At 40.9% G+C, this 26662-nt stretch overlaps 1 protein-coding gene across 2 annotated transcripts in view; it reads right to left on the reverse strand.

Moving 5' to 3' along the window:
- PIBF1 (progesterone immunomodulatory binding factor 1) overlaps window positions 1–26662 on the reverse strand; it is a 243766-nt gene that overhangs the window by 64953 nt on the left and 152151 nt on the right. For both annotated transcript variants that reach the window (XM_062195303.1, XM_062195302.1), the window contains exon 14: window positions 21776–21878. In XM_062195303.1, coding sequence (XP_062051287.1) covers window positions 21776–21878 — 103 coding nt within the window. The remainder of the gene's footprint in view (window positions 1–21775; window positions 21879–26662) is intronic.

Consider the following 26662-nt stretch of genomic DNA (forward strand, 5'->3'; position numbering starts at 1 on the left):
CCAAGGACTTGAGCCATCTTCTACTGCTTTCCTAGGCCATAACAGGGAGCTGGATTGGAAGTGGAGCAGCCAGGACTCGAACTGGCACCCATATGGGATACCGGTACTTCAGGCAGTGGCTTTACCCCTACACCACAGCGCCAGCCCCAAGTGTCTGCTTCTGATGCTGGCATCTGTTAGTGGGTACTGATTCCAGTCTCAGCTGTTCTGCTTCTGATCCAGCTTCCTACTGATGGGCCTGGGAAGGCGGTGGAAGGGTGGCCCAATACTTGGGCTCCTGCCACCCATGAGGGAGGCCAAGATGGAATTCCTGGCTCAGACCTGGCTGTTGCAGCCATTTGGGAGTGAACAAGCAGATGAAAGACTCTCTCTGTTGCTCTGCCTTTCAAATAAATAAATTCTTAAAAAATTCCTCATTTATTAAACAATAGAAATAGTGTAAGATATACCATTTTAAAGCATACGACTCAATGGCATTAAGTATATTCACAATGTTATATAGCGAGCACTGCTACTTATTATCAAAACATTTTCATCAGTCCAATAGAAACCCTATACTCATTAAACTAAATTTCCCATTCCCCTCTTTCTCCAGGCTCTGGAAAGCTTTTTTTTTTTTTTTTTTAACAGGCAGAGTTAGACAGTGAGAAAGAGAGAGACAGAGAGAAAGGTCTTCCTTCTGTTGGTTCAACCCCCAAAGGGCCATTATGGCCAGCGTGCTGCGCTGGCCGATCCAAAGCCAGGAGCCAGGTGCTTCTCCTGGTCTCCCATGGGGTGCAGGGCCCAAGCACTTGAGCCATCCTCCACTGCCTTCCTGGGCCACAGCAGAGAGCTGGACTGGAAGAGGAGCAACCGGGACAGAATCTGGTGCCCCAACTGGGACTAGAATCTTGGGTGCTGGCGCCACAGGTGGAGGATTAACCTAGTGAGCCGTGGCGCCAGCCGGAAAGTTCTTACTCTGCCTTCTTTCTCTATGCGCTTGCCTTTTCTAGATAACTCATATAAGTGGAATCATATACATATATATATATATATATGTATGTATGTATTTGTATATGGAATTATACACACACACATAGGTCTTTTTTTTTGAACTTTTATTTAATAAATTTCGAAAGCACAACTTTTGGATTATAGCGGCTTTTCCTTCCATAACTTCCCTCCCACCTGCAACCACCCCATCTCCCACTCCCTCTCCCATCCTATTCTTCGTCAAGATTCATTTTCAATTATCTTTATATACAGAAGATCAACCTGGTATATACTAAGTAAAGATTTCAACAGTTTGCACCCACACAGATACACAAAGTATAAAGTACTGTTTGAGTAGTAGTTTCACCGTTAATTTGCATAGTACAACACATTAAGGACAGAGATCCTACATGGGGAGCAAGTGTACAGTGACTCCCATTGTTGATTTAACAATCGACACATAGGTCTTTATGTGTCTGCTTAGTTCACTTAGTATAATGTTTTCAAGGTTCATGCTGTTCCATATATTAGAACTTAACAGCCAGGGCTGAACCAGGCCAAAGCCTGGATCCTGGACTCAAGCATTTGAGTCATCAACTGTTGCCTCCCAGGGGATGCATTATTAGCAGGAAGCTGGATCAGAGGTGGAGGAGCTGAGGCTAAAACCAGACACTCCTATATGGGGTGCAGGAGTTCTAAGAGGCGACTTAACTGCTGTGCCAAATGTCTGCCCCATGTTTTTTCCCACATTAATATTTTCTTTGTTAGGGGAGTAACTATTCAAGGCTCAAGTCTAAAATTCTTTCCTAAGGAATTTTAGCACCTTACATACCACTCTACCTTAATGATTTTTTTTTCCAATTTATTTTTGCTCTTTTTCTCTTTAAGCAAGTGTAAAATGTATGTCACTACACGACTAAATGTTGCATTGTCAGTGTCAGTAATCGCTTCTTTGGTACATAATAAGTTCTTGAAAAAGGTATTCTCAAGTTGGATTTGAAAAACTGAGCAGTCACAATGAAACTAGTGGGTATCTGCTTTAAGTGTGAAGGGACAGGAAGGTGTTTATTACACAGAACAAAATCACAGAATTCCTGACTACTCTATGATCCTTATTTGTGCTGGTGGCAATACATTTCTAGCTTTTAATTTATGCTTTAAAAGCTTTCCCTCTTTTTCCTTCATAACTGCTAACAAGCTCAACTAAGGCTAAAATTGTGTTGTTCTTCTGGGATAAGAAGTGATTTGTATTTGCATTATATTTATGAATCAATGTATTTGAGTTACATTTATGAGATCTATACACTTCAAAAAATTAAGCCTTAGTCACATATAATTTATTTTGGCAGCCCAATCCCCCCCCCCCCCTCATTTAATAAAACAACATGAAGGGTCAGAAAGCAGTGTGGTGGGTACAGTGGGAGGCACAAAGAAACAAGGGTAAAGGTGAAAACATTGCTAAAATCATCAACCAGGAGTCCAGGTGGGTATAGTGAGGAATATGAAGCCACGGAGAGGGTTAGGGGGTTGTTAATCAACTGGCAGAGAATGTCTACTTGCAGGTGGGGGCCTATTTTGCAAAAGTATTTAAATAGTTCACTTCAGTTACATTTGAAAATTTTCTTCTGGTTATATTAAAGCTAGTCCAGGAAAAAAATTCCTCAAAGAAAAGGAAATGAATAGTGAGAGGAAAGATTTCTTTTTTGGAGACACAACATATAGCATACAGTAAAAACAGAGCCAAAGAGAAAAAAAATACCATGAATATTTTCTATGGTTTTGGTTTTAGCGTGCCTTTTCTTTTCTTTGGTAATCATTCTCTAAAATCTACTACAATGTCCCTGGAATCTTATCCCCCTAAGTAACTTTATGAACATTCAACTATGCAGCTGGACAAAAATAAAACTAAGTTTTAGTAACTCGAATAACCAGTTTCTCTAGTCAATTAAATCAAACAATTGCCTTGACTTTGTTTTCACAGAACTGACCCTAACTGAATGAACTGAACTGACAAGTTGCTTTGTGTTTTAAAGTGCAGAATAGCCCATGTGTGCAGTTTGGGTGGAGCAGGGGGCAAGGGTGGCAAGGAAAGACTAAGAGCATTTACAAACTGTAGTTAACTTCAGCCTGGTATGAGCTATTGAAAACGTATCAAATCTACTTTCCATTGCACACACTATCGCCTAACAACAATCTTAAGTATTTCAGTTCAACTTCTTCATGACAGCAATTATGTAAGTTAGGTTTCAGTATTATAAATAAAATTAAGGGACAAAAGCTTTACTTTCAAAGGACTTTCTCATATACAACCCATAACTTCCCTCACTCTCTGAATAGAATTACTCTAGTGTTGTAGTTTTAGGTAAACTTGTTGATAGGCTTAATTACCCAAAATCCAATTTCATTCCTTAGGAAAAAAATTATATGCCTTTCTTTCAATGAAAAGTGATGCTAATTTCTATTTCTAAAATAAATGTAGTTTAACAGAAAATAAGTACTCCAGTATAGTTTTAAAAGGTCTTTCTGTACCTATAACAATATTATTCAAAAAGTTTCACAATCTCTCACTTTGCCTATTGTTAGTAATCTCTTCCTTATAGGAAAGCCTTAGTAATTAGTGACTCAGGAATCATATACGCAATGAATGAGTCAGGATTAAACCCATGACACATTTTATAGAATTGTTATTCCCTTTGTTTCAATAATCTGTACATATGATTCAGAGAAAAGCCATACTTGACTAAAACATAATCATGTATTTTGTTTCAAACACTAATTTAACTTATACTTGGATGATTATGTAAAATCACATGTTGTCTCTTAACTTTAAAAAAATTATTTATTTATTTATTTACAAGGCACAGTGACAAAGAGAGGGGAGAGACGGACAGAGTATCTTTGATTTGCTGGCTCACTCCCCAAATGTCTGTAACAGCCAGGGTTAGACCAGGTGAAAGCTAGGAGCCTGGAACTCCATCCAGGTCTCTCACATGGTTTGCAGGAGCCCAAGTACTTGAGCCAACTTCTGCTGTGTCCTAGGTACACTCAGCAGGAAGCCAGTTCAGAAGTGCAGGATAGCTGGGACTCAAACCAGGACTCTGGTATGGGATGTGGGTGTTTCAAGCAGGGCCTTAACCCATTGTGCCAGAAAGCCTGCTCCTCTCTTAACATTAAAAAAAAAATAGATAAATGTAATCGTTTTTTATTATGTCTTTCCTAAATGTGGAATTACTTTTCTTGTAGAGGCACAGAGACTCCTAGAAGTGGAACTTTCTTGACAGTGACAAAATATATTCTGTTGAATAGAATTTGACATTAAGTTTCTTTCTGTATATAAAACACATATACATGATATCATATAGTAGTGACAGTTTATATTGAATCACCCACGTGTCATTGGTTAGTCTTTTTGGTTACACTGTTGATGTCAAATGCCTACTTGCAGTCCAATATGGGTGCTACTTCAGTATTGCCTGTGTGTCCACCATCACTTGGGAAAGTGTTAAAGAAGCAGTTATCTCTGGAGACTACACCAGCCTTACTGAACTGAAATCTCTCAGGGTTGAGCTTCAGATTCTGATGTTCGGTGTTATTTAGAAAGCACAGTCGTGGACTTGCTGTAGGCTACTGCATCCAACTATTTTAGTAGATAAAATCATCCTATAGGCTGAACTCTCTCCATTAAAACCAGTTCCTTCTCTCACGTTCCCATAGGCTTAATTTTTTTTTTTTTTTTGACAGGCAGAGTGGACAGTAAGAGAGAGACAGAGAGAAAGGTCTTCCTTTAGCCGTTGGTTCACCCTCCAATGGCCGCCGCAGTACGCGCGCTGCGGCCGGCGCACCGCACTGATCCGATGGCAGGAGCCAGGTGCTTATCCTGGTCTCCCATGCGGGTGCAGGGCCCAAGGACTTTGGGCCATCCTCCACTGCATTCCCTGGCCACAGCAGAGAGCTGGCCTGGAAGAGGGGCAACCGGGACAGGATCAGTGCCCCGACTGGGACTAGAACCTGGTGTGCCGGCGCCGCAAGGCGGAGGATTAGCCTAGTGAGCCGCGGCGCTGGCTCCCATAGGCTTAATAACATCACATTTAGTGGGTAAGATTTAACTGATAGAATTCAATCAACTAGGATCCCAGAGAAACTCTGGTGTCAGGTGTAACCTCTTCGTTGCTGAGTTCTAGACAGGTCCAGGGGGTTGGAAGAGAGGGGCCAGGACTAATAAGATTGTGGTGGTACAAAGATAATCAGGCCTGGAGCAGCAGCTCCCTATCAGTGTTTTTGTCAAAAAATAAATAAATAAATAAATAAATAAAAATTAAAAAAAGTATTTTATTATTTAACAGCCAAAAGCAAGTGCATGTTACCTAGTGTTACTTTATTTTTTCAAGATTTATTTATTTATCTGAAAGGCAGAAATAGAGAGAGAAGGAAGAGAGAAAGAGAGAGCCCCAAGAGAGAGAACTTCCATCTGCTGGTTCACTCCCTGAATGGCCACAATGGCCCAGGCTGGGCCAGGCCGAAGCCAGGAGCCAGGAGCCAGGAGCTTCTTCTAGGGTCCAGGCATTTGGGCCATCCTCTGCTGGTTTCTCAGGTGTATTAGCAGGAGCTGGATTGGAACTGGAGCATCTGGGACGGGAACCAGTACCCATATGGGATGCAGGCCCTGCAGGAGGAGGCTTAATCTTCTATGCCACGGTGCTGGCCCCAGTGCTATCTGGTTGTGAGCACTAGTTCTCTCTCTCTGAGATTCTCAAAGTATGTAACAGGGAAAATGGAAAATTTATGAGAGAAGGATGTTAAAATACTTGAGAGTAATCAGCATGGGAATTATAATATATAAGATTAATAGAGTAATATTTTTTCAAAGTGTGGTCCCGCATCAACTTTATTAGTGTTTGTTAAAAAGGTAGATTCCTGCATATCATTCTAGATCTACCTAATCCCACTCTCTGAGGGAAGACCTAGAAAATATATTTATTTTTAAATTTATTTTATTCTTTGAAAGGTACACACACACACACACACAGAGAGAGAGAGAGAGAGAGAGAGAGAGATTCCATCTACTACTAGTTTAATCCCCAAATGTGTGCAACAGTTGGGGTTGGGCCAGGTTGAAGCCAGGAGCCTGAATCTCAATCTGGGTTTCCCATGTGTGTGGCAGGGACCTTAATACTTGGGCCACCACCTGCTGCCTCCCAGGGAGTGCATTAGCAGGAAGCTGGAATGAAAAACAGAGCTGACCTGAACCGTCCTATCTCGACACTCTGAGATGCGGGCATCCCAAGCAGTATCTTAACCACTGTGTCAAATATTAGACCAGAAACAAACATTTTATAAAGACTTATTTACTTTTTTGAAAGGCAGAATGATAGAGAGAGGGAAAGACAGAAAGATTTTCCATTCACTGGTTCACTCTCTAAATGGCTGAAGTGGCCAGGGCTGGACCAGACAGAAGTCAGGAACTCCATTTGGATCTTCCATGTAAGTGGTAGGGGCCCAAGTATTTGGGCCATCTTCTACTGCTTTCCCAGGCACATTGGCAGGGAGCTGGATTGGAAGCAGAACAGGCAGGACTTGAACCAGTAGTCCAATATGGGATGCTGGTGTTGTTGGCAGCAGCTTAACCTGTAGTGTCACAACACTGGACCCTTAAAATGTATGTTTTAAATAAGAAACTAAATGATTTTTGTTCTCATAAGTAGTGCTGAGGTCTAAGAGCAGAGTCAAGGGTTAGACACATGAGGTACTTACTTTAAAGACTTATTTATATATCTGAAATGCAGTTACAGAGAGAGAGGGAGACACAGAAAGAAAGGTCTTGAATCTGTGGGTTCTCTCCAAAAATGGCTGCAATGGCCAGTGCTGGGAAAGACTGAGCCAGGAGCTTCTTCTAGGTTTCCCATGCAGGTGCAGGGGCCTAGACACTTGGGCCATCTTCTGTTGGTTTTCTCAGGCCATTAGCAAGGAGTTGGATTGGAAGTGGAGCAGCTGGGACTTGAACTGGTGCCCATAAGGGATTGAAGGCTGTGGCTTAACCTACTACACCATAGTACTGACCTCGATTTTGTTGTTGTTAAAGAGAGGGACTTATACTTAAAGACTGGTAGAAGATGAATGCATCAACTAATACACTAAGGAGCCACCTGAGTTAGGGAACAAGACTCAGGAAGAAAAGTGTTGTAATGCAAAAAGAGAACACGATTTCTAGAATGTCTCTAATGTCAAGCCATAGATAAATCAAACTGGACGAGCACTGAGAATAAAAGTTTGTCAATTAAGAAGTCATGCAGGACCACCGAGGAAGGGCATGGCTAATGAGAGAAGAGAGAATAAATAAGCACAAAGACTGTTGCATGTTACCTGTATCAATATTCCCTCCACATATATATTAAAATACACACATGCACATATGTACATACATATATTAAAACACACACATGTGGGGCTGGTGCTGTGGTGCAGTGAATTAAAGCTCTGGCCTGCAGTGTGGGCATCCCAAATGGGCACAGGTTCAAGTCCCAGTTGCTTCACTTCTGATCCAACTCCCTGCTAATGTGCCTGAGAAAGCAGTGGAGGATGGCCAAAGGGCTCCTGCACCCACATGGGAGACTTGAAAGAAGCTCCTGGCTCCTGGCTTTGGATTGGGCCAGCTCCGACTGTAGTGGCCATCTGAGGAGTGAATTAACAGATGGAAAACCTCTCTTTCTGTCTCTATCTCCTTCTGTAACTCTTTCAAATAAATAAAAAATAAATCTTTAAAAACACACACACACACACACATATACGTACACATATTGAAAAGGGACCAAGAGAGGGAAAAAGACTAAGAGAAGAGATTGAAAAATCCTTAGGTGGAGGATGTTTGAGGAAACCAAGGGGTTTGGCTTAACTGTAATAAGGAAAGGAAACAGATAAGAGAACTGATGATTTAAGGAAGAGGAAGTATCTGCAATGGAAATAATAGAAAATAGGATAGATTCTATTTACTGGGCAACAATAGTGAGAGCCTCATTGATGTTCAACAATATGAATTTGCAATGCTTCAAAGCAGCACAGATAACAGATTTCTTTAATAATTTTTCATCATGTTACCGCAAAACCAAAGAATTCTCTCTCTCATCTACCTTTTATTAAATATTTATAGAGTAACTACCTGATTATAAAATACTATACTAAAGGTAAGGATTGTCAAGAAAAGCCTGATGGCTGAATTTGGTAACAAAGCAATCTAGAGGCCAGCTCACTTGGCTAATCCTCCGCCCGCGGCGCCAGCACCCCGGGTTCTGTCCTGGTTGGGGCACCAGATTCTGTCCCAGTTGCTTCTCTTCCAGTCTAGCTCTCAGCTGTGGCCCAGGAAGGCAGTGGAGGATGGCCCAAATGCTTGGGCCCTGCACCTGCATGGGAGACCAGGAGGAAGCACCTGGCTCCTGGCTTCGGATAGGCGCGGCGCTGGCCGTGGTGGCCATTTGGGAGGTGAACCAATGGAAGGAAGACCTTTCTCTGTCTCTCTCTCTCTCACCACTGTCTAACTCTGCCTGTAAAAAAAAAAAAAAAAAAAAAAGGAATCTAGAGTGCTAATGAACTGCAATACTCAGATGGTTGATAAGTCTGTCCAAGACTGGGTAGAAGAAAACTTAAATTAGGGGGCAAAGTGGCTTGACAGATTGGTAAGATACGAAGAGCTTATGAGGTTGGAATTCCTAATGAGTACAGATAAAATACAGATTTAATGGGAATGAAAGGCCTGGGGACAGCCAGAAGCACAGAGATTGGAATCAGAGAATGGAATTTCAAGTTCAAGTGTTTCCAAATTATTTCACCTTCAAAGCTACCCAAAAAGTTAATTTTGATCAGATTCAATGGCATAACAGTACTGATTATGTATGTGTGTGTGTGTGTGTGTGTAGAACCTGTATCATGATTTGCAAACAGCTTTTAAATGAAAAATTCTAGTATACTGTCCCAGGTCCATGTTAACTGAATTTTTCTAGAATTAACCATAACACAGACTTCCTGGTTTAAGCTCTTGGCAAGGTTAGATTGAGCTGTTATGATGAAAGTGAATTTTTCTACCCATGTAACAAATCAACCATTCATATGGAAGATAAATATATGTTCATCACCATTAAAATGTTACTTTTTGTGTAATTCCTGATCAAACAACCTCAAAAAAATAAGAGACAGTGACAGTAGTTAACAATAATTTGAACATGTTGGAGGCCATTTCTGGTTCTATGTGGTAATCATGCCATACATTATCTATGATCCTTGTCTGTTCCAACAGCCTCTCCATTTTAAGTCTTATTCATAAAACTTTACCAAGCACCACTACTTTATCAACTACTCATATACATTATATTATAATTATATAATATTATATTATATGCTGAACAGCCACAAGATATAGGAGAATGCTAGCTTCAAAAGGGGCAAATAAACCACCACATAAAATACACAGAGAAAACTCTCCCAAATTCTTCAACATTACAATGAGTAATTTCTGTTAAGAAGTTAAGCTACATGGGACCTGCACTATGGCGTAGTGGGTAAAAGCCACAGCCTGAGTGCTGGCATCCCATATGGGTGCTGGTTCAAGACCTAGCTGTCCACTTCCAATCCAGCTCTCTGCTGTGGCCTGGGAAAACAGTGGAAGATGGCTCAAGTGCTTGGGTCCCTGCATCTGCGTGGGAGACCTGGAAGAAGCTCCTGGCTCCTTGCTTCATACTGGCTCAGCTCTGGCCATTGTGGCCATTTGGGGAGTCAACCAGCAGATGGAAGATGTTTCTCTCTCTGCCTTGCCTCTCCGTAACTCTGCCTTTCAAATATATGAATAAACTTTAAAAAAGTAAAGTGAATTTACCATATTAATAGAGTTATCCTTCAGGTGCTATATTCCTGCTACTGAGAAAACTAATTTCAATGACTGCCAAACTGTAAAACTGACAAAAGGTGTTTATGATTACCTACATAGAAAATGAGTCACTGACAGCCCCCCTCCTTCTTATCTTTTTTTCTTAAAGACTTATTTATTTTATTTGAAATGCAGAGTTACTGAAATAGAGGGAGAGACAGAGAAAGATCTTCCATCCACTGGTTTACTCCCCAAATGGCTGCAATGGCCAGATGTGGCCTGATCCAAAGCCAGGAGTCAGGAAATTCTTCTAGGTCTCCCACGTGGGTGCAGGGGCCATCTTCTGCTGCTTTCCCAGGTTCATTAGCAGGGAGCTGGATCAGAAGTGGAGCAGCTGGGACTCAAACAGGCGCCCATATGGGATGCCGGTGCTACAGGTGGCAGCTTAACCCACTATGCCGCAGAGTTGGCCACTCTTTTTAATCTTTATTTTAGAGCAGTTATAGGTTCAAAGCAAAACTGAACAGAAAGTAATCTGTCTACATAGACATCATTATCACCCAAAGTAGTTAAAATTCTAGTTCACTCTTGGTGGTACACATTCTATGGGCTGATACAGATGTATGATGACATGTATCCACCTAACTGCCCTAAAAATCCCCTGGGCTCCACCTGTTATCATTCCTTTCTCCTTGCTTCTGGCAACCATCAAAATTTTTACTGTCTTCTAGTTTCATCTTTCTTAGAAAGGTGCATGTTGAAATGATAATATGTAGCCTTTTCAGATTGTCTTTGCCAGTTTTTATTTTATGATTTTATTTATTTGAGAGGGAAGGAAGAAGGAAGAGTGAGGAAGGGGGGAGAGGAAAGGATGCAGACACACATACACACACACACACAGATAGAGGGATAGAGACAGAGAGAGAGAGAGGAAGAGGGGGAGGGAGAGGAAGAGAGTATTCCCATCCACTGGTTCACTGCTCAAATGCCTGCCCAGGTTGGGGAAGGGCTGCATAGAAGCCAGGAGCGAGGAATGCAATGAAGGTTTCCCATGTGTGTGGCAGGAGTTCAATTATTTGAGCCATCACAGGAAGGAAACTGAAGTCAGGAGCCAGAGCTTGGACTGGAACCCAGTCCAGGATACCTGCATCTTGCTATGCTAAACCACTGCTTCTTATTTGCCCATTTTTAGTATTTACTTTTATGTTATTTTAACTGTTGATTAATTTTTATTTATTTGAATAGCAGTCTCTCTCCCCTGCCCCCACATAGAGGGTGGGAGAGATACCTTCCATCTACTGGTCCACTCCCTAAATGTCCAAAGCTAGGAGCCAGGAACTCTATCTGGGTTCTCCATGTGGGCAGCAGGAACCCAGGCCCTTATACCATCATCTGCTCCCTCTCAAGGTGTGCATTGGCAGCAATCAGGACAGGAAGTGGAAGCAGGACTGAAACACTTACACTCTGGTAAGGGCTGCAGGCATGGCAACTGGTGGCTTAACTGCTGTGCTACAGCACTGGCTCATTTATTTTATTTTGCATTTAACAAATGCTATTTAATTTTAAATTGTATTTGAAAGAGAGAGAGAGAGAGAGAGAGAGAGAGAGAGAGAGAGATCTTTGATTCACTGGTTACTCCACAAATGCCCACAGGAGTATAGGCTGTGCAGGCTAAGCCAGGAGCCTGGAACTCAATCTGGCTCTCCCATGTGGGTGGTAGGGACTCAAGCACTTGAGCCATCATGTGCTATCTTCCAATGTTTGCATTAGCAGGAAGCTGGATTTGAAAGCAGGGACAGGACTCAAACCCAGGCAAGCAAACATGGGATGAGGTGCCCCAAGGAGTGTCAACTGCTCTGCCAAATGTCTGTCCTTTCTTCTTCTTCTTCTTCTTCTTCTTTTTTTTTTTGCAATAGCAAGAGGATTTTATTAGGCATTTGCGCAAACGGGCTCCCTGCCAGCAACGGTGAAGAGAAGCCCCAAAAACCACAAGATTAACATATTTCATGTGCTTTGGCTTGATTGGCCAGTTTGAAAGTTACCATGAGTACTCATTGGATCCTTTAGATGGGGAGTGGCTGTCCCGGGCAGGAGTCCCGGGCAGGAGTTACAATCAGTTTTTTTTTCCTCCTTTGTTATCTTTTTTATTTTTTTCTTATTAGATGTTATAAAATATAATCTGTCTTAAAAAATAAAAGTAATTCACTTATTTGATCAACAACTATTTCAGTGAAACTTGTTTTATTTGGAATTTATTAATGTTTTACAAATTGGGAAGAGAGGCACAGGGAGGTTGAAGAATTTATCCAAGTATGCACAGTTAGTAACTGCCAGAACTGAGTTTGGAACCCACTGAGTTTAGACCCAGAATTATGTGCTCAGCCAAGATTTGTTGTTATATGTCAATAACAGGAAAGAAAGCAATATTAAGTAAGAATAATACAAAGTGCAAAGAGATAAGAATCTCCATCTCCCTTTCTCTCTCTCTTTTTTTTTTTTTTGACAGGCAGAGTGGACAGCGAGAGAGAAAGAGAGAAAGGTCTTCCTTTGCTGTTGGTTCACCCCCCAATGGCCACTGTGGTCGGTGCACCGTGCTGATCTGAAGCCAGGAGCTAGGTGCTTCTCCTGGTCTCCCATGTGGGTGCAGGGCCCAAGGACTTGGGCCATCCTCCACTGTACTCCCGGGCCATAGCATAGAGCTGGACTGGAAGAGAAGTGAGTGGGACAGAATCCGGCACCCCAACCGGGACTAGAACCCGGTGTGCTGGCTCCGCAGGTGGAGGATTAGCCTATTGAGCCGTGGCACCGGCCAAGAATCTCCATCTCTTACCACCCCCCAAATAAGGAATATGGACTAAAGGGACGGCATGTGTGCTCATATACGTGTAATACAGAAACATGATCAACTATCCACAAACATGCTTCACAGCCAGTCTTCCGTAATAGACACTTTTTGATTACTTTTACCTGGCTTTCACCTACAGGTTCTTATGCCCCTTTCCTTGCCACTTTGGTCACTTCCTTTTTTAAATTTTAATTTATTTTTTAGGTATTTGAAAGGTGGTGAACCAAGGAAAGAGACAGAAACAGAGAGGTCTTTCATTCATTTGTTAATTTACTCCCCAATATGTTCCCAACAGTCAGAGTTGGGCTAAGCTGAAACCAAGAGGCTAGAACTCAATTTGGGTCTCCTAGAAGGGTGGCAGGGATCCAACTGGTTGAGTCATCACTTGCTGACTCCCAGAGTGCACATAGCAGGAAGTTGGAATTGGAAGAAAAGATGGTACTTGAACACAGGCATTCTGATAGGGGATATGGGCGTCACAAGTGGCATCATACTCTTTTTACTAATTGCCTGGTCCATCCTTTGGCTGCTTTCAGAAGACACTCAAGAACCATGTACCCATTTTGGGTCTCCTGCATGACCATCTGACCGGGAACTATAGGCAGTATAAACTGGTCACAATCCCCTTTCTTGTGAGTCATACAACGTATGTAGTTATAATCGAGCATATATTTCACTGGAAAAAATGTTTCTCCCCATCTCCAACACAAATTCCAAAGGACAGGTATTTTTGTGCCTCATTCACTGGTTATTCCCAGAATCTCTAGTGATGGCTGACACATAGCAGGTGCTCGACAAATATTTGCTGAAAGAATTTGGTATCAGTATCGCCTAATACTTAACAAAACTCATTTACTAACCATACTTTATTTCTAATTGTGAGACAAACATCAGGGATAGATTAAAACAATAACTTTAATTGTACAAAGAATCCTAACATAAGCCCTTTGTGTACAAAGAGGTCATAATCATCTGTATTCACTAATTAACCTCAGTATCACTAAAGATGAGGCAACTAGAAATTATGTCCCTTTCGATGTGATGTAATGTGAATTATAAAGCAATACATATATATCACTATTCTTAGGCAATGGACACCATTCCAAATATGAGGTCAACAAAAAAAAGATTTGCTTTTAGGAGGAACATTATGGCAACAAGATAAGGGCACTTGCTCTTATTAGGTTTGTAGAAATCATGTACTTGAACCTATTGGCAAGTATTATAAAGATTCAATCAAGTACAAACTTCCCTTTAACGCACATTATTTTCCTTGCCTGAATATACATTAGACACTCTTCTTTCAGTTTTAAAGCTTTCTAGTTATTTATTTTATGTTTCTTTTTTCTTTTTTTTGACAGGTAGAGTGGACAGTGAGAGAGAGAGACAGAGAGAAAGGTCTTCCTTTTGCCGTTGGTTCACCCTCCAATGGCCGCTGCAGTAGGCGTGCTGCGGCCGGCGCACCGCGCTGATCTGATGGCAGGAGCCAGGTGCTATCCTGGTCTCCCATGGGGTGCAGGGCCCAAGGACTTGGGCCATCCTCCACTGCACTCCCTGGCCACAGCAGAGAGCTGGCCTGGAAGAGGGGCAACTGGGATAGAATCCGGTGCCCCAAGCGGGATTAGAACCCGGTGTGCCGGCACCGCAAGCTGGAGGATTAGCCTAGTGAGCCACGGTGCCGGCGGTATTTTATGTTTCTAGAGGTGTCTTTATTTTTCTTATAGCAAATACCTTTCCTGATATTCTGGAAAACTTCCATATTTCATTAACATACTTGTTCTTTACAATGAAATGCACAGAAGGAGGTGAAGCAGGGAGGGAGGGAAGAAGGAATGCAAAATGAACAGGGAAATAATCCAGACTACAGCAAGGGGCTGTGTATTAGTCTGCTTTTCATTACTGTAACAAAACACCTGAGACAGGCCAACTTGACAGAGTGAACAGCTTATTTAGTTCACAGTCTTGGAGGCCAGATGTCCAAACAGCATGGTGAAGTTCTAGTGAAATGCCCACTCCCCCCCTTATGGCAATTGGCTATGGCCACGGCCCCGGCAATGGCAAGAGTTCATGTGAGACAAAGAGATCGTATCATTAAATAGGAAGCCGTAGACTGGGACCCACAATTCCTTCTGATGGCATGTCCTCAATGACTTAAGGACCTGCCATTAGGCCCTACTTCTTACTACTTCTTAAAAGCTCCCCTACCACGCTAGGACCAAGCCTCTAACACACAAAACTCTGGGGGGACAAACCACACCCAAACCATGACAGAATAAATGTAAAGGATATCTCCCTGCTTGTTCTCAACCCTCAGTGCCTCTTCCACAATGAAAACCAACATCAATGATTACTTCTGGTGTGTGTGTCATGCCAAGTATCTTCACGTATATATCATAAGCATGTATGTATGTATGTGTGGGAATCCATGTTTATGCATGAATACACTTCCTTGGCAATGAAATTTTTGATCTGAACAAATAATATTGCTAGAATGTAAATCTTTGTTTATAGAAATGATTTTTAAAAATAGACTTTTGCTGCTTATTTTTGTAAACAGCATTTTCATACCTATCTAAATCTGATGGATGATATAGATCTACATCTAATGAATCAGCATGAAATTTCTACCTATTATAAGATTGAAAAAATCTAATCATATTTTTACAAATAACTAAGTAATACATGTGGGTTGAAATAAATTAAGACAGTTCAAAAATACCAAAGGTAAAAACTAATTGTTTCTTGCTATACCACTCTTCATCCCAGAGGTGACCACTGTTAAAGAGACAAACAGGGATGGTTCTGCAAGTTATTTCTGTTCTGTTAGAATGGGCTGATGTCAACTACTAACCTCCAGAGGCTCTTCTGTTGTTACATAATCCTGCAATGTTCCCTGTCCTTCTTTTTAAATGTACAGAATGTTACAGGGTGAAGTCTTTGGATTACAGCCCTTTCAGTGGTGCGTCTAGGCCATCTACAATAGGCCTACATATACTTTTTGGTGGGGAGAGAACTTGGGCAGAAGGTATATACTATGTTAGTTTTCTGTCTGTAAATTTACCCAATGAAACTTATTTTGTATTTACAGTGAAGGACTAGTGGTATTTGGCATGATGTATTTTCTAATTTTTTTTTTCATTTTCTTTGTTTATTTTTCCCCCCAGAAACCTTTCATTTAAGATACATAAACTCCACACATTTCATAAGTACAAATTTAGGAACACAGTAATTCTTCCTACTCTATCCTCCCTCACACCATTTTCTTTACATTTAAACAGGAATACAATCCCATTCCCTCTGCACATGTATAAGAAAGCATACATGCATACATACACATGCATATATTAAAATCAAGAGAAACAAAACATGTTATTCTGAAATTCATCTTTTTTTGAAAAATTATCAGCATAGTGTGAATGTCTTTTAAGGTTAGTATTCTGATTTACTTTATTCTACTTATGTATCTTAAAGTCTCAAATCATTTTAAGTTCAGCAATGTGGAGTTTTGTAACAAATTACCTGGATTCCACTAAGTGTCTGCTAAGTACAAAATTCCAGGCAACTAAACACTGTCATTTGGTCACTAGAGACTATGTCACATTTTCTAGATCAGCTTTCTGAAATTAAGTTAGCTGTCACAGAGAAATCTGAGTGTATACAGTAGATAATAAAGCCTTTGTGAACAAGACTATGTGTTAAGACTGCAAGATCATGCCTAATGTGTCATTTGTTGTTGAATTTAGTGGGAGTGTGATATATAATTTATTTGGGGGCTGAACCAGAGGATGGAAGATCTTTCTCTCTCTCTCTCTGTAACTCTGTCTCTCAAATAAATAAATAAATCTCAAAAAAAAAAAAAAAAACAACAACAACAAAAAAAACACCACCAAAAACCAAAAACCAAAAACCAAACAAAAAAAACCAAGGAAGTGCAAGAGCTAGAATGAAGGCTTAAGGCACCTAAGGAAGACCAATTCTTGGTGGTAGCAATGTGACAGCTTTTATGATTCAGTCTGGATTTTCTACTGCTTAACAAGCCCCTCATCAACACTCTACTCTAAACATGGTTTCTTTTCTAATTAATTAATTTATTTGAAAGAGTTACACACAGAGAGAAGGAGAGGCAGGGAGAGAAAGGTCTTCCATCTGCTGGTTCACTCCCCAAATGTCCACAATGGCCAGAGCTGCGCTGATCCAAAGCCAGGAGCCAGGAGCTTCTTCCAGGTGTCCCATGAGGGTGCAGGGGTCCAAGGACTTGGGCCATCTTCCACTGCTTTCCCAGGCCATAGCAGAGAGCTGGATCAGAAGTGGGGCAGACGGGACTTGAACTGATGCCCACATGGGATGCTGGTACTGCAGACGGTGGCTTTACTTGCTAAGCCACAGCGCCGGCAACATGGTTTCTTGAGAACTAATGGATGTGTTTGCACCGCCCCCCCGCCCCACACAAATTCAATTATTTGTCTCCTGTATACTGGATCAATTAATGAAACAATGGTTTAAAGACACTGGATATCAAGTAACGAAGGACAGTGAACCCTGAGTCATAGAAAACAAACAAGGTGAGCCCAGTGATTACCCATTTATTGCCTAGAGAGAGTTTCTAGGCTTGGATGCAGGAAAGGAAAACAAGGCAGAAAGCTGCCAAATTCCCTGAGATAAGGAGTGGTTGCTAGAAGAAGAAACCAAGGTGCCACAGCTTGTATGGCAGAGTGCTGGAAACAAGAGTTACAGAGAGAGAAAACTCTAAAAATCAATAGACAGCCCTTCCCACCCTGGGTCCCAAATACTTACCTGGCACTGAACAGTACATGTGTGGAAAGAAACCACCAGAGAATGGAGACAAATACTGACAAGATTAGCAAAAACAGCTCCTGATGCTAACAGAGGCCAGGAAAGTACCATTTGGATCAGCCAAAGAACACTTCATAACTTAGAGGACAAGGGATTGTGTAGTCAAAAGGTTTCTTCACAGTATTGAGTGAAAAATTACTCTTAAAATGAATTCTATTTTTCTGTAAAGGTTTAAAAGCAAGATCTGAGAGGACCAAACTGTTTTCAAGAAACTTAAACCATCTTCCCTAACAATGCTAACAGAAAGTTAGAGGAATACAAAATGTTAACTACTACCATGGTAAAATTCACAATGTCTGGCATTCAGCAAAAAATTACTAGGTATGCAAAGATGGAAGACGATCTGACACATGATGAGGTAAGTAAGCTTAACTGAAATGAACCAAGAAATGTCACAACAATGTAACTGGTACACCAAAACACCAAAAGTTATTCCAATTGTACTTCATATGTTCAAGAAAATAAGTTTAGGAATGTTAAGTAGAATGCTAGAAGATACAGAAAGAATCAAAATGAACTTCTAGAAATGGAAAACACAATATCTGAAACCACAATATTTGAAATGAAAACACACTGGAATGGATTAACAGCAGACTATATACTACGGAAGAAAAGATTTTTGGACTTGATATTATAAGAGAAATTATGCAAAAGAAAAGATAAAAAAAGACTTAAAAATGAACAGAATATCCTGTATTCTGGTGTAGAACACTTTTAAACAGTCTAATATATGTCTTATTTGAGTTTCCCAAAGGAAAGAGAAGGTAGAAGAGAAAAAATATTTGAATAAATAAAAAAATGTCTAAATTTGATGAACTCCCATATACAACCTTCAAAAAACTCAGGCACAAGAAGTATGCAGAAAACGATAGCAAGTCACATCATAATCAAATTGCTTAAAGCCAGTGACAAATCTTAAAATCAGCTAAACAAATAAGACACGTTATCTAGGAGAGAAGCAACAATTAGAATGACAGCAATATCTTGGCAAAAACTAGAAGAGTGAAGAATACCTTTTTTGCATTCACATGTGCGTGTGTGCGCACACACAGGGTGAGAGAGAGAGAGAGAGACAGAGAGAGAGAGAGAGAGGGAGAGGGAGAGAGAGAGAGAGAGATTATTATCATAAAATTCTTTACCCAGGAAAAGTTATCTTTCTTTCTTTCTTTTTTAATTTTTTTTGACAGGCAGAGTGGACAGTGAGAGAGAGAGAGACAGAGAGAAAGGTCTTCCTTTTGCCGTTGGTTCACCCTCCAATGGCCGCCGTGGCTGGCGCGCTGCACTGATCCGAAGGCAGGAGCCAGGTGCTTCTCCTGGTCTCCCATGGGGTGCAGGGCCCAAGCACTTGGGCCATCTTCCACTGCACTCCCGGGCCACAGCAGAGAGCTGGCCTGGAAGAGGGGCAACCAGGACAGAATCCGGTGCCCTGACTGGGACTAGAACCTGGTGTGCCAGCGCCGCAAGGCAGAGGATTAGCCTATTGAGCCACGGCACCGGCAGAAAAGTTATCTTTCTAAAAACAAAGGTGAACCTAGCAATTTCATTCCTAGGTATACACTTTTAAGAAATGAAATCAGGTTACACCAGTATTTTGCATGTTCACAGCAACAGTATTCATAATAATCAAACAATGGAAACAACCCAAGTGTTCATCAATGAAATGAATGAACAAATTTTGGTAAATATATATAATGAATGTTATTCAGTCTTAGAAAAGAACAAAGTACTGAATACATGCTACAACGTGCATATAACTTGAAAAACAGGAAACTCAGTGAAAGATATCAGACACAAAGGTCACATATTGTATGATTTCATTTATATGACATATCCAGAACAGGTAAATTGTAGTATAAGAAGGTAAAAAAATATACAATAGCTCATTAAATTTTTAGAGATTTATTTATTTATTTGAAAGTCAGATCTACAAAGAGAGGGAGAAAGAGAGAGAGAGAGATTGATCTTCCACCCTCTGGTTCACTCCCCAGATTTCTGCCATGGCCAGGGCTGAGCCAGGCCAAAGCCAGGAGTCAGGAGCTTCATCTGGGTCTCCCATATTGTAGGCAGCGGCCCAAGGACTTGAGCCATCTTCTGCTGCTTTTTGCAGGCTATTAGCAGGGAGCTGGATCTGAAATGGTGTAGCTGGGACACAAACCAGTGCACCTAAGGGATGACGGCATCACAGGCAGCAGCATTACCCGCTATGGCACAACACTGGCTCCCAAAGCCATTAATTTCTAATTGTTTTACTATTATCTATGCTCTTGAGTTTATATATGTCTGTTGTTATTCGCATGGTGCAAACGTTATGTAATAGAGCTACATTTCTGTGTTAAGTAACAGGATGTAAGTAGTTTGAAGTTAGCCATGGTAGGAATATTCATACCACAGAAATAAGCAAAGGCTGCAAATCAGAATCCTTCCTTACACTCCTCTTGGAAAGCTGGATTTTAACATTTATCAGCACTGCACTGTGTCCACCCTGAGCATTAACTGAGGACCAGGTACCGCAGTAATATAAAATATTTTTGGTTTTTTTTTTTGAAACTAGAATATAGATATCCTCCTAATTTTATAGTATTCAAAAGTGTTTCAAAAGAAGAGATAGTAAGATAAAGATAAACAAACCCTTAAGGAAAACTACACAGGAAGAATACTTAGTATATATTAATAGTATTTAAAAATCCCTTTATTGGGGCTGGTGCTGTGGCGTAGCAGGTAAAGCTGCCACCTGCAGTGCTAGGCATCCCCTTGGACACCGGTTCTAGTCCTAGCTGCTCCACTTTCGATCCAGCTCTCTGCTATGGCCTGGGAAAGCAGTGGAAGATGGCTCAAGAGGTTGGGCCCCTGCACCCATGTGGGAGACCCAGTAGCAGCTCCTGGCTCCTGGCTTCAGATTAGCACAGCTCTGGCCATTGCAGCCATTTGGGGAGTGAACCAGCAGATGGAAGACTTCTCTTTCTCTCTCTCTGCCTCTGCCTCTCTAACTCTGCCTTTCAAATAAATAAGTAAATCTTAAAAAAAAAAATCCCTTTATTACAAGATAAACAGCTTTTTCAATTTTAAAATGTCAACAGAAAAACATCTGTTAAACTACAGTCTGCAATGCTAGTTCGTGTCCCAGCTGCTCCACTTTCAACCCAGTTTCCTGCTGATACACCTGGAAAAGCAGCAGAAGATGATCCAAGTCCTTGGGCTCCTGCACCCATGCGGGCCAACTGGATGGAGTTCCAGGCTCCTTGTTTCAGCCTGGCCCAGCCCTGGCTATTGTGGTCCATTTGGAGAGTCAACCAGCAGATGGAAGTGGAAGATCTCTCTCTCTCTCTCCCTAACTCTGCCTTTCAAATTAATTAATATATATACATATTTATATACATATATAAAAAGTGTAGGAAATAAAAAGAATGCTAGTAAGGTTATGCCTTTAACTTTGTTTCACAATTCAGATTTCAAAAGTACAGAAAGATATAATTAAGAGGATTAAAAACAATAGATGGATTAAAAATGTTATGTAAGGGAGCAGGTATCGGTCCTAGTGGTTAAGATGCCTGCAGCCCACACTGGAGTACATGGGTTCAATTCCCAGCTCTGGCTCCTGACTCCAGATGTCTGCCAATGTAGATGCCAGGATGGCTCCCTTCTACCCACGTGGGAGACCTAGATTGTATTCATGGTGCTGGCTCTGGCCATTGTAGGCATTTTAGGATAGAACCAGTGGATGAGAATTCTTTCTGTCTGCGTGGGTCTTTCTGTCCCTCAAATAAATATATTTTTTAGAGGTTGTAGAAAATGTCCAGATATTCTTTAAATGACCTAACATATGGCTAAAGGAAATCAGAAATTTGAACCTGATTTTCTAAGTGTATGCCAAGTTGTGTTTTTAATAGCTAAGTGATTTTTCATCAAACACAGAGAAAGCAAATCTATTTGAAATGGGAAGTATTAGTGAAAAACTTAAAATGTTACCGAAATTTGCCAAGCTTGTTTTGCCAGTTGATATTCTCAGAAATCAAAGCTCTGTCTGGTCTGCATTTATACTTTGTCTAGGCATTTAATCCCCTTTTTGTTCTTAGTTTTGCCATACACTGTAAGTTGCTTTATAAGGTCTTAACATTTAATTAGTTTCATAAATTGTGAAATCATTTTGTACTAGCAAACAGCTTATTTAAAAACTGCTCAGAAAATAAACAAAAGAGTTATGAAGAACTGAAGCAAACACTGTGATTCTTTATACATTTTTTTAAGTCACTTACCTCTTGTGAAAGCTGTGTTACTTGGTCCTTTTGATGTTCCAGGTCTTTTAGAATCAACGAGTTCTGTTTTTCTAACTGAAGCACTCTTCTTGCCAAGTGGACACTAGGCCAATGAAATGAGAAAATTAAGGCTTACAAAAGTAGAATGCTATCCAAAGTATTTAAAATGTGTTTGTGTGCTTGAAAATGGGCTGTTTCCTAATAATACTTAAATATTAACAGAAAAAAATATGGAGTCAAATAATAGTCAGTGGAAGACAAATACCACAACAATTAAGAATTCTGAAAGTAACATTAAAATCTCTTTAACACTAACCGTGACATGATACAGTGACTGCCACAGTAATGGTTTCTAGTCCTTGTTATAAGAGTAGAGAGTTACATTGTGATACTTGTTTGAAAAGACTACAAAATAAAAATATACACCTTTTCTCCATTTTAACCAAGATTTCTCAGCTATAAACAAATCAGGGAATTAGTTGAAATACGATCAAAGTTTGCACTTTGAGAAGCATCAGCTTTCACCTTGGACAATATAAGCATTTCATAATATAAAAAAATGAACAAATAGATTTTCTATTGAAAATGGAGATGGAATAATATCTATAAAACTTGGAGAATGTCTACAGAAAAGGGATAGATTCTAGACTAAAATAAACCACTCCCTCTGATGATCTACATTAACTACCACTTACTGTACTGACATTTAGTATTTAAAATCTCATTAGGGGTAGGCATTTGGTTAGTAGTTAAGACGCCTACCTATGTCCCGTATCAGAGGACCTGGGGATACCCATTGCTGGCTTCTGATTCTAGTTTCCTGCTGAGGCAGATCCTGTGAGGCAGCAGTGATATCTCATAAACTTGGGTTCCTGCCACCCATATGGAGACCTAGTTCAAGTTCTTGGCTTCTAGCTGACCCAGCCCTGTTGTGGGCATTTGGGGGAGTGAAACAGTGGATGGGACTGTTATCTGTCTCTCAAATAATAAAAATATATTAATTATGAAACATCCCAATTCTATTTATTTTAAAAAAGTTCTATTTATTTTTATTTACGTGAAAGGCAGAGTGATGGGGGAGGAGGGAAGGAGAGAGATCGAGAGAGAGAGGGGGAGAGAGAGGGGGGAGAGAGAGAGGGAGAGAGAAAGAGGGAGAGGGAAAGGGAGAGGGAGAGGGAGAGAAACTTTCCATCTGTTAGTTCATTGCCAAAATATTTGCAAGAGCTGGGGCCAAAGCCAGGAGCCAGGAATTCAATCTGAATCTCCCATGTGGGTGTCAGGGACTCAAGTACTTGAGCTATCTGCTATCTTCCCAGGATGTGCATTAGTGGGAAGCTGGATTGGAAGCAGAGATAGAACTTGAACCCATCCACTTCAATATGGGATGCAGGCATCCTGAGCAGCAGCTTAACCTGTTGAGCTGCACACCCAGTCCCAACTCTTATTTCCAAGAACAATTTTAAGGAAAAAACTGCTTCAGCTATGAAATCATTCCTTCTAACCACTGGAAGAAAAACTGGCATTATTATTTAAAGAACAGCTAATAAAGTTGAGAAGAACTATCATTCCAAGAATTTCTCTGTATTTCCAATAACTTAAAATTTTCATATGTATCACATATTCAAGTTCCATATTAATCTATCAATTTTATCTGTAAAATGCAGGATATATGGAATCCAAGAAGACAGTAAGGTTTATAATGACAAGTAAAATATCTTTGATCTAAATAAAATTGTAGTTCAGAAAAAACTCTATTGTATTTTTTAACATTTCCTCACATCAGATTAAGGAATGTAGAAAAACTTCTGGAAATACTAATAAATATCATTTTATACAACTTTTTTTTTTTTTTGATAGGCGGAGTGGATAGTGAGAGAGAGACAGAGAGAAAGGTCTTCCTTTTTGCCATTGGTTCACCCTCCAATGGCCACTGCGGCCGGCGCATCGTGCTGATCCAAAGCCAGGAGCCAGGCGCTTCTCCTGGTCTCCCATGTGGGTGCAGGGCCCAAGGACTTGGGCCATCCTCCACTGCACTCCCGGGCCGTAGCAGAGAGCTGGCCTGGTAGAGGGGAAACCGGGACAGAATCCGGCGCCCTGACCGGGACTAGAACCCGGTGTGCCGGCGCCGCAAAGCAGAGGATTAGCTTGTTAAGCCATGGCGCCGGCCAATTTTATACAACTATTTTTAAAAACTGGTTATTCCAAGTAAAAATAGATTAGTTCTGATAAAAATTTACTTGAGGGTTTGTTGATTCTATTCTTTCAACTGGCATAATATTTTGCCTTAATAATCAACTGTAGGGACCAGCATTGTGGTGCAGTAGGTGAGGCTGCTTCCTGCGTCCCATGTTGGTACCAGTTTGAATCCTGGTTGCTCTACTTCCTATCCAGCTCCCTGCTCATGTGCCTGGGAAAGCAGCAGAAGATGGTTCCAGTAGTTGGGCCCAGGCTTCTGGCTTCAGCATGGCCCAACTAGGGCCACTGTGGCCATTGAGGGAGTGAACCAGTATATAGGTCTTTCTCCCTCTGTCTCTTCCTTTCTTTATCACTGCCTTTCTTTTCTTTTTTTAAATTTGATAGGTAGAGTTATACACAGTGAGAGAGAGAGAGACAGAGAGAAAGGTCTTCCTTCTGTTGGTTCACTCCCCAAATGGCTGCCATAGCCAGTGCTGCGCCAATCCGAAGCCAGGAGCCAGGTGCTTCTTCCTGGTCTCCCATGTAGGTGCAGAGGCCCAAGCACTTGGGCCATCCTCCACTGCACTCCCTGGCCACAGCAGAGAGTTGGCCTGGAAAAGGAGCAACCGGGACTAGAACCCAGTGCCCATATGGGATGCCGGCACCGCATGTGAAGGATTAGCCAAGTGAGCCACCCCCACGGTGCCAGCCCCTATCACTGCCTTTCAAATAAAATTAATCTTGCAAAAAAAAAATCAGCCGTTGTTAGAGTTGGAAAATATACATAGTCTTCTTTTTTTTGACAATCATCCTTAAAAAAACACCTTAATGGACATATAATTTTATTGACAAGCAACATATATCGTAATGTCTGCCTATCTAAAGTATATAATTCAATCTTTTTAGTATGGAGTCATACTAATTTTAGAAATTTTTTTTCCCACAAAAAGAAACTTGGTTCCCATTAGCAGTCACTGCTCATCCTTCCCACCCCTTCACGGTCTCCTATTCTATCCTTCCACCAACCCTTAGGGATCCATTCAACTACTTTCGTTTTTTCCAGAGTTTGAAGGTATTTATGGTTTGTAGTTATCTTGTTCTAAGTTTACCCTAAAATAACAAATTCTCTACAAATAAAGTAAATCTTGCTATGGTTTAGTACTAGTTTGAGTGTCCCCCAAAAGCTAGTGAGTTAAAGCTTGGTTTCAAGGTTGGAAACAATCTTAATTATGGTGTTTAGCAAGTCCTGAGGTTCTGGGGATGTGCTCTTAGAAATCAAGTTCTTGTGAGAAGATTGGTTAAAAAGCTTAGTTAGGTCCAGTCACTCTGCTTCCTGGCTTGTCCCATGTGAGTCTTCCTTGGCAGGTGCTCTGCCTATCAGCTTCACTAGACAGGTAAACCAGAGTGCCCTCTAAATCTTGGACAGGGAACCTCCAAAGCCATGGACTTTGAAATGAACCTCTTTCTTCTGTAAGTGGCCTGTGTCGGGTATTTAGTTATGGAAATAGAAAGCTGACTAATAGGGGCTGGTGCTGTGCTGGCATCCCACATGGGTGCCGGTTCGTGTCCCTGTTGCTCCATTTCTGATCCAGTTCTCTCCTGACATGTCTAGGAAAGCAGTGGAAGATGGCTCAGGTGCTTGGGCCCCTGCACCCACATGGGAGATCTGGAAGAAGCTCCTGGCTGCAGATAGGGCCAACTCGGGCTGTTGTGGCCATTTGGGGAGTGAATCAGTGGGTAGAAGACTTTTCTCTCTGTCTCTCCCTCTCTCTGTCTGTAACTCTACCTCTCAAATAAATAAATAAATATTTTTCTAAAGAAAGCTAATACAAGTGTTAATGTTAATTGTGCACTGTTATGTTCACATTTTACAATCTGTGATTTTACTACCTGATGCTGTAAACATCAGTATCTTACACCAGTAGCTGTGTTTTTTATAAGGTTAATTTTTTTTTAAAGATTTTATTTATTTGAGAGATAGAGAGAGAGAAAGGTCTTCCTTCCATTGGTTCACTCCCCAGATGGCTGCAAAAGTCAGAGCTGCGCTAATCGGAAGCCAGGAGCCAAGTGCTTCTTTCGGGTTTCTCATGTGGGTGCAGCGGCCCAAGCACTTGGACCATCTTCTACTGCTTTCCCAGGCCACAAGAGAGAGCTAGATTGGAAGAGGAGCAGCCGGATCTAGAACCGGCGCCCATATGGGATGCCAGAGCCGCAGGCAGAGGATTAACCTATTGCACCATGGCACTGGCTCCTATTAGGTTAGTTTAAAAACCTTGAAACTATCTTCATTCATATTTTCATCTTCTCTTTCTCACCCTTTGTATATATTAGGTGTAAGGTTTTTCATCTAATTTCTACAGAACTCAGCACTAGTGTCTTTTGTACACAGGAATTTATCAGTAAATCTATATTGAAGGTATAGACAATATTTGCATAATACTTAGTATAGAACAATGAGCAAATTAAATAGAATTATGCAGAAAGAGATACAGATGACAAAGAAGACAAATAGATCTAAGGAAACAATACTTATATGCAAATGCCATCCATTATTAACATTCCGAAGAAGATAATTACTTGACAGCAACAAATTTAATAATATTACATTGCTTCTTTTGTTTGGGTGCTTTTCTCCTTTTTTGGGGGGGCATTACACAATGCTGTGATGTAGATATGGTGATACCACTCCCTAGTAAAAAATATCATATGACA

The sequence above is a fragment of the Lepus europaeus genome, chromosome 6, assembly GCF_033115175.1.
Source record: "Lepus europaeus isolate LE1 chromosome 6, mLepTim1.pri, whole genome shotgun sequence".
NCBI lineage: Eukaryota > Metazoa > Chordata > Mammalia > Lagomorpha > Leporidae > Lepus > Lepus europaeus.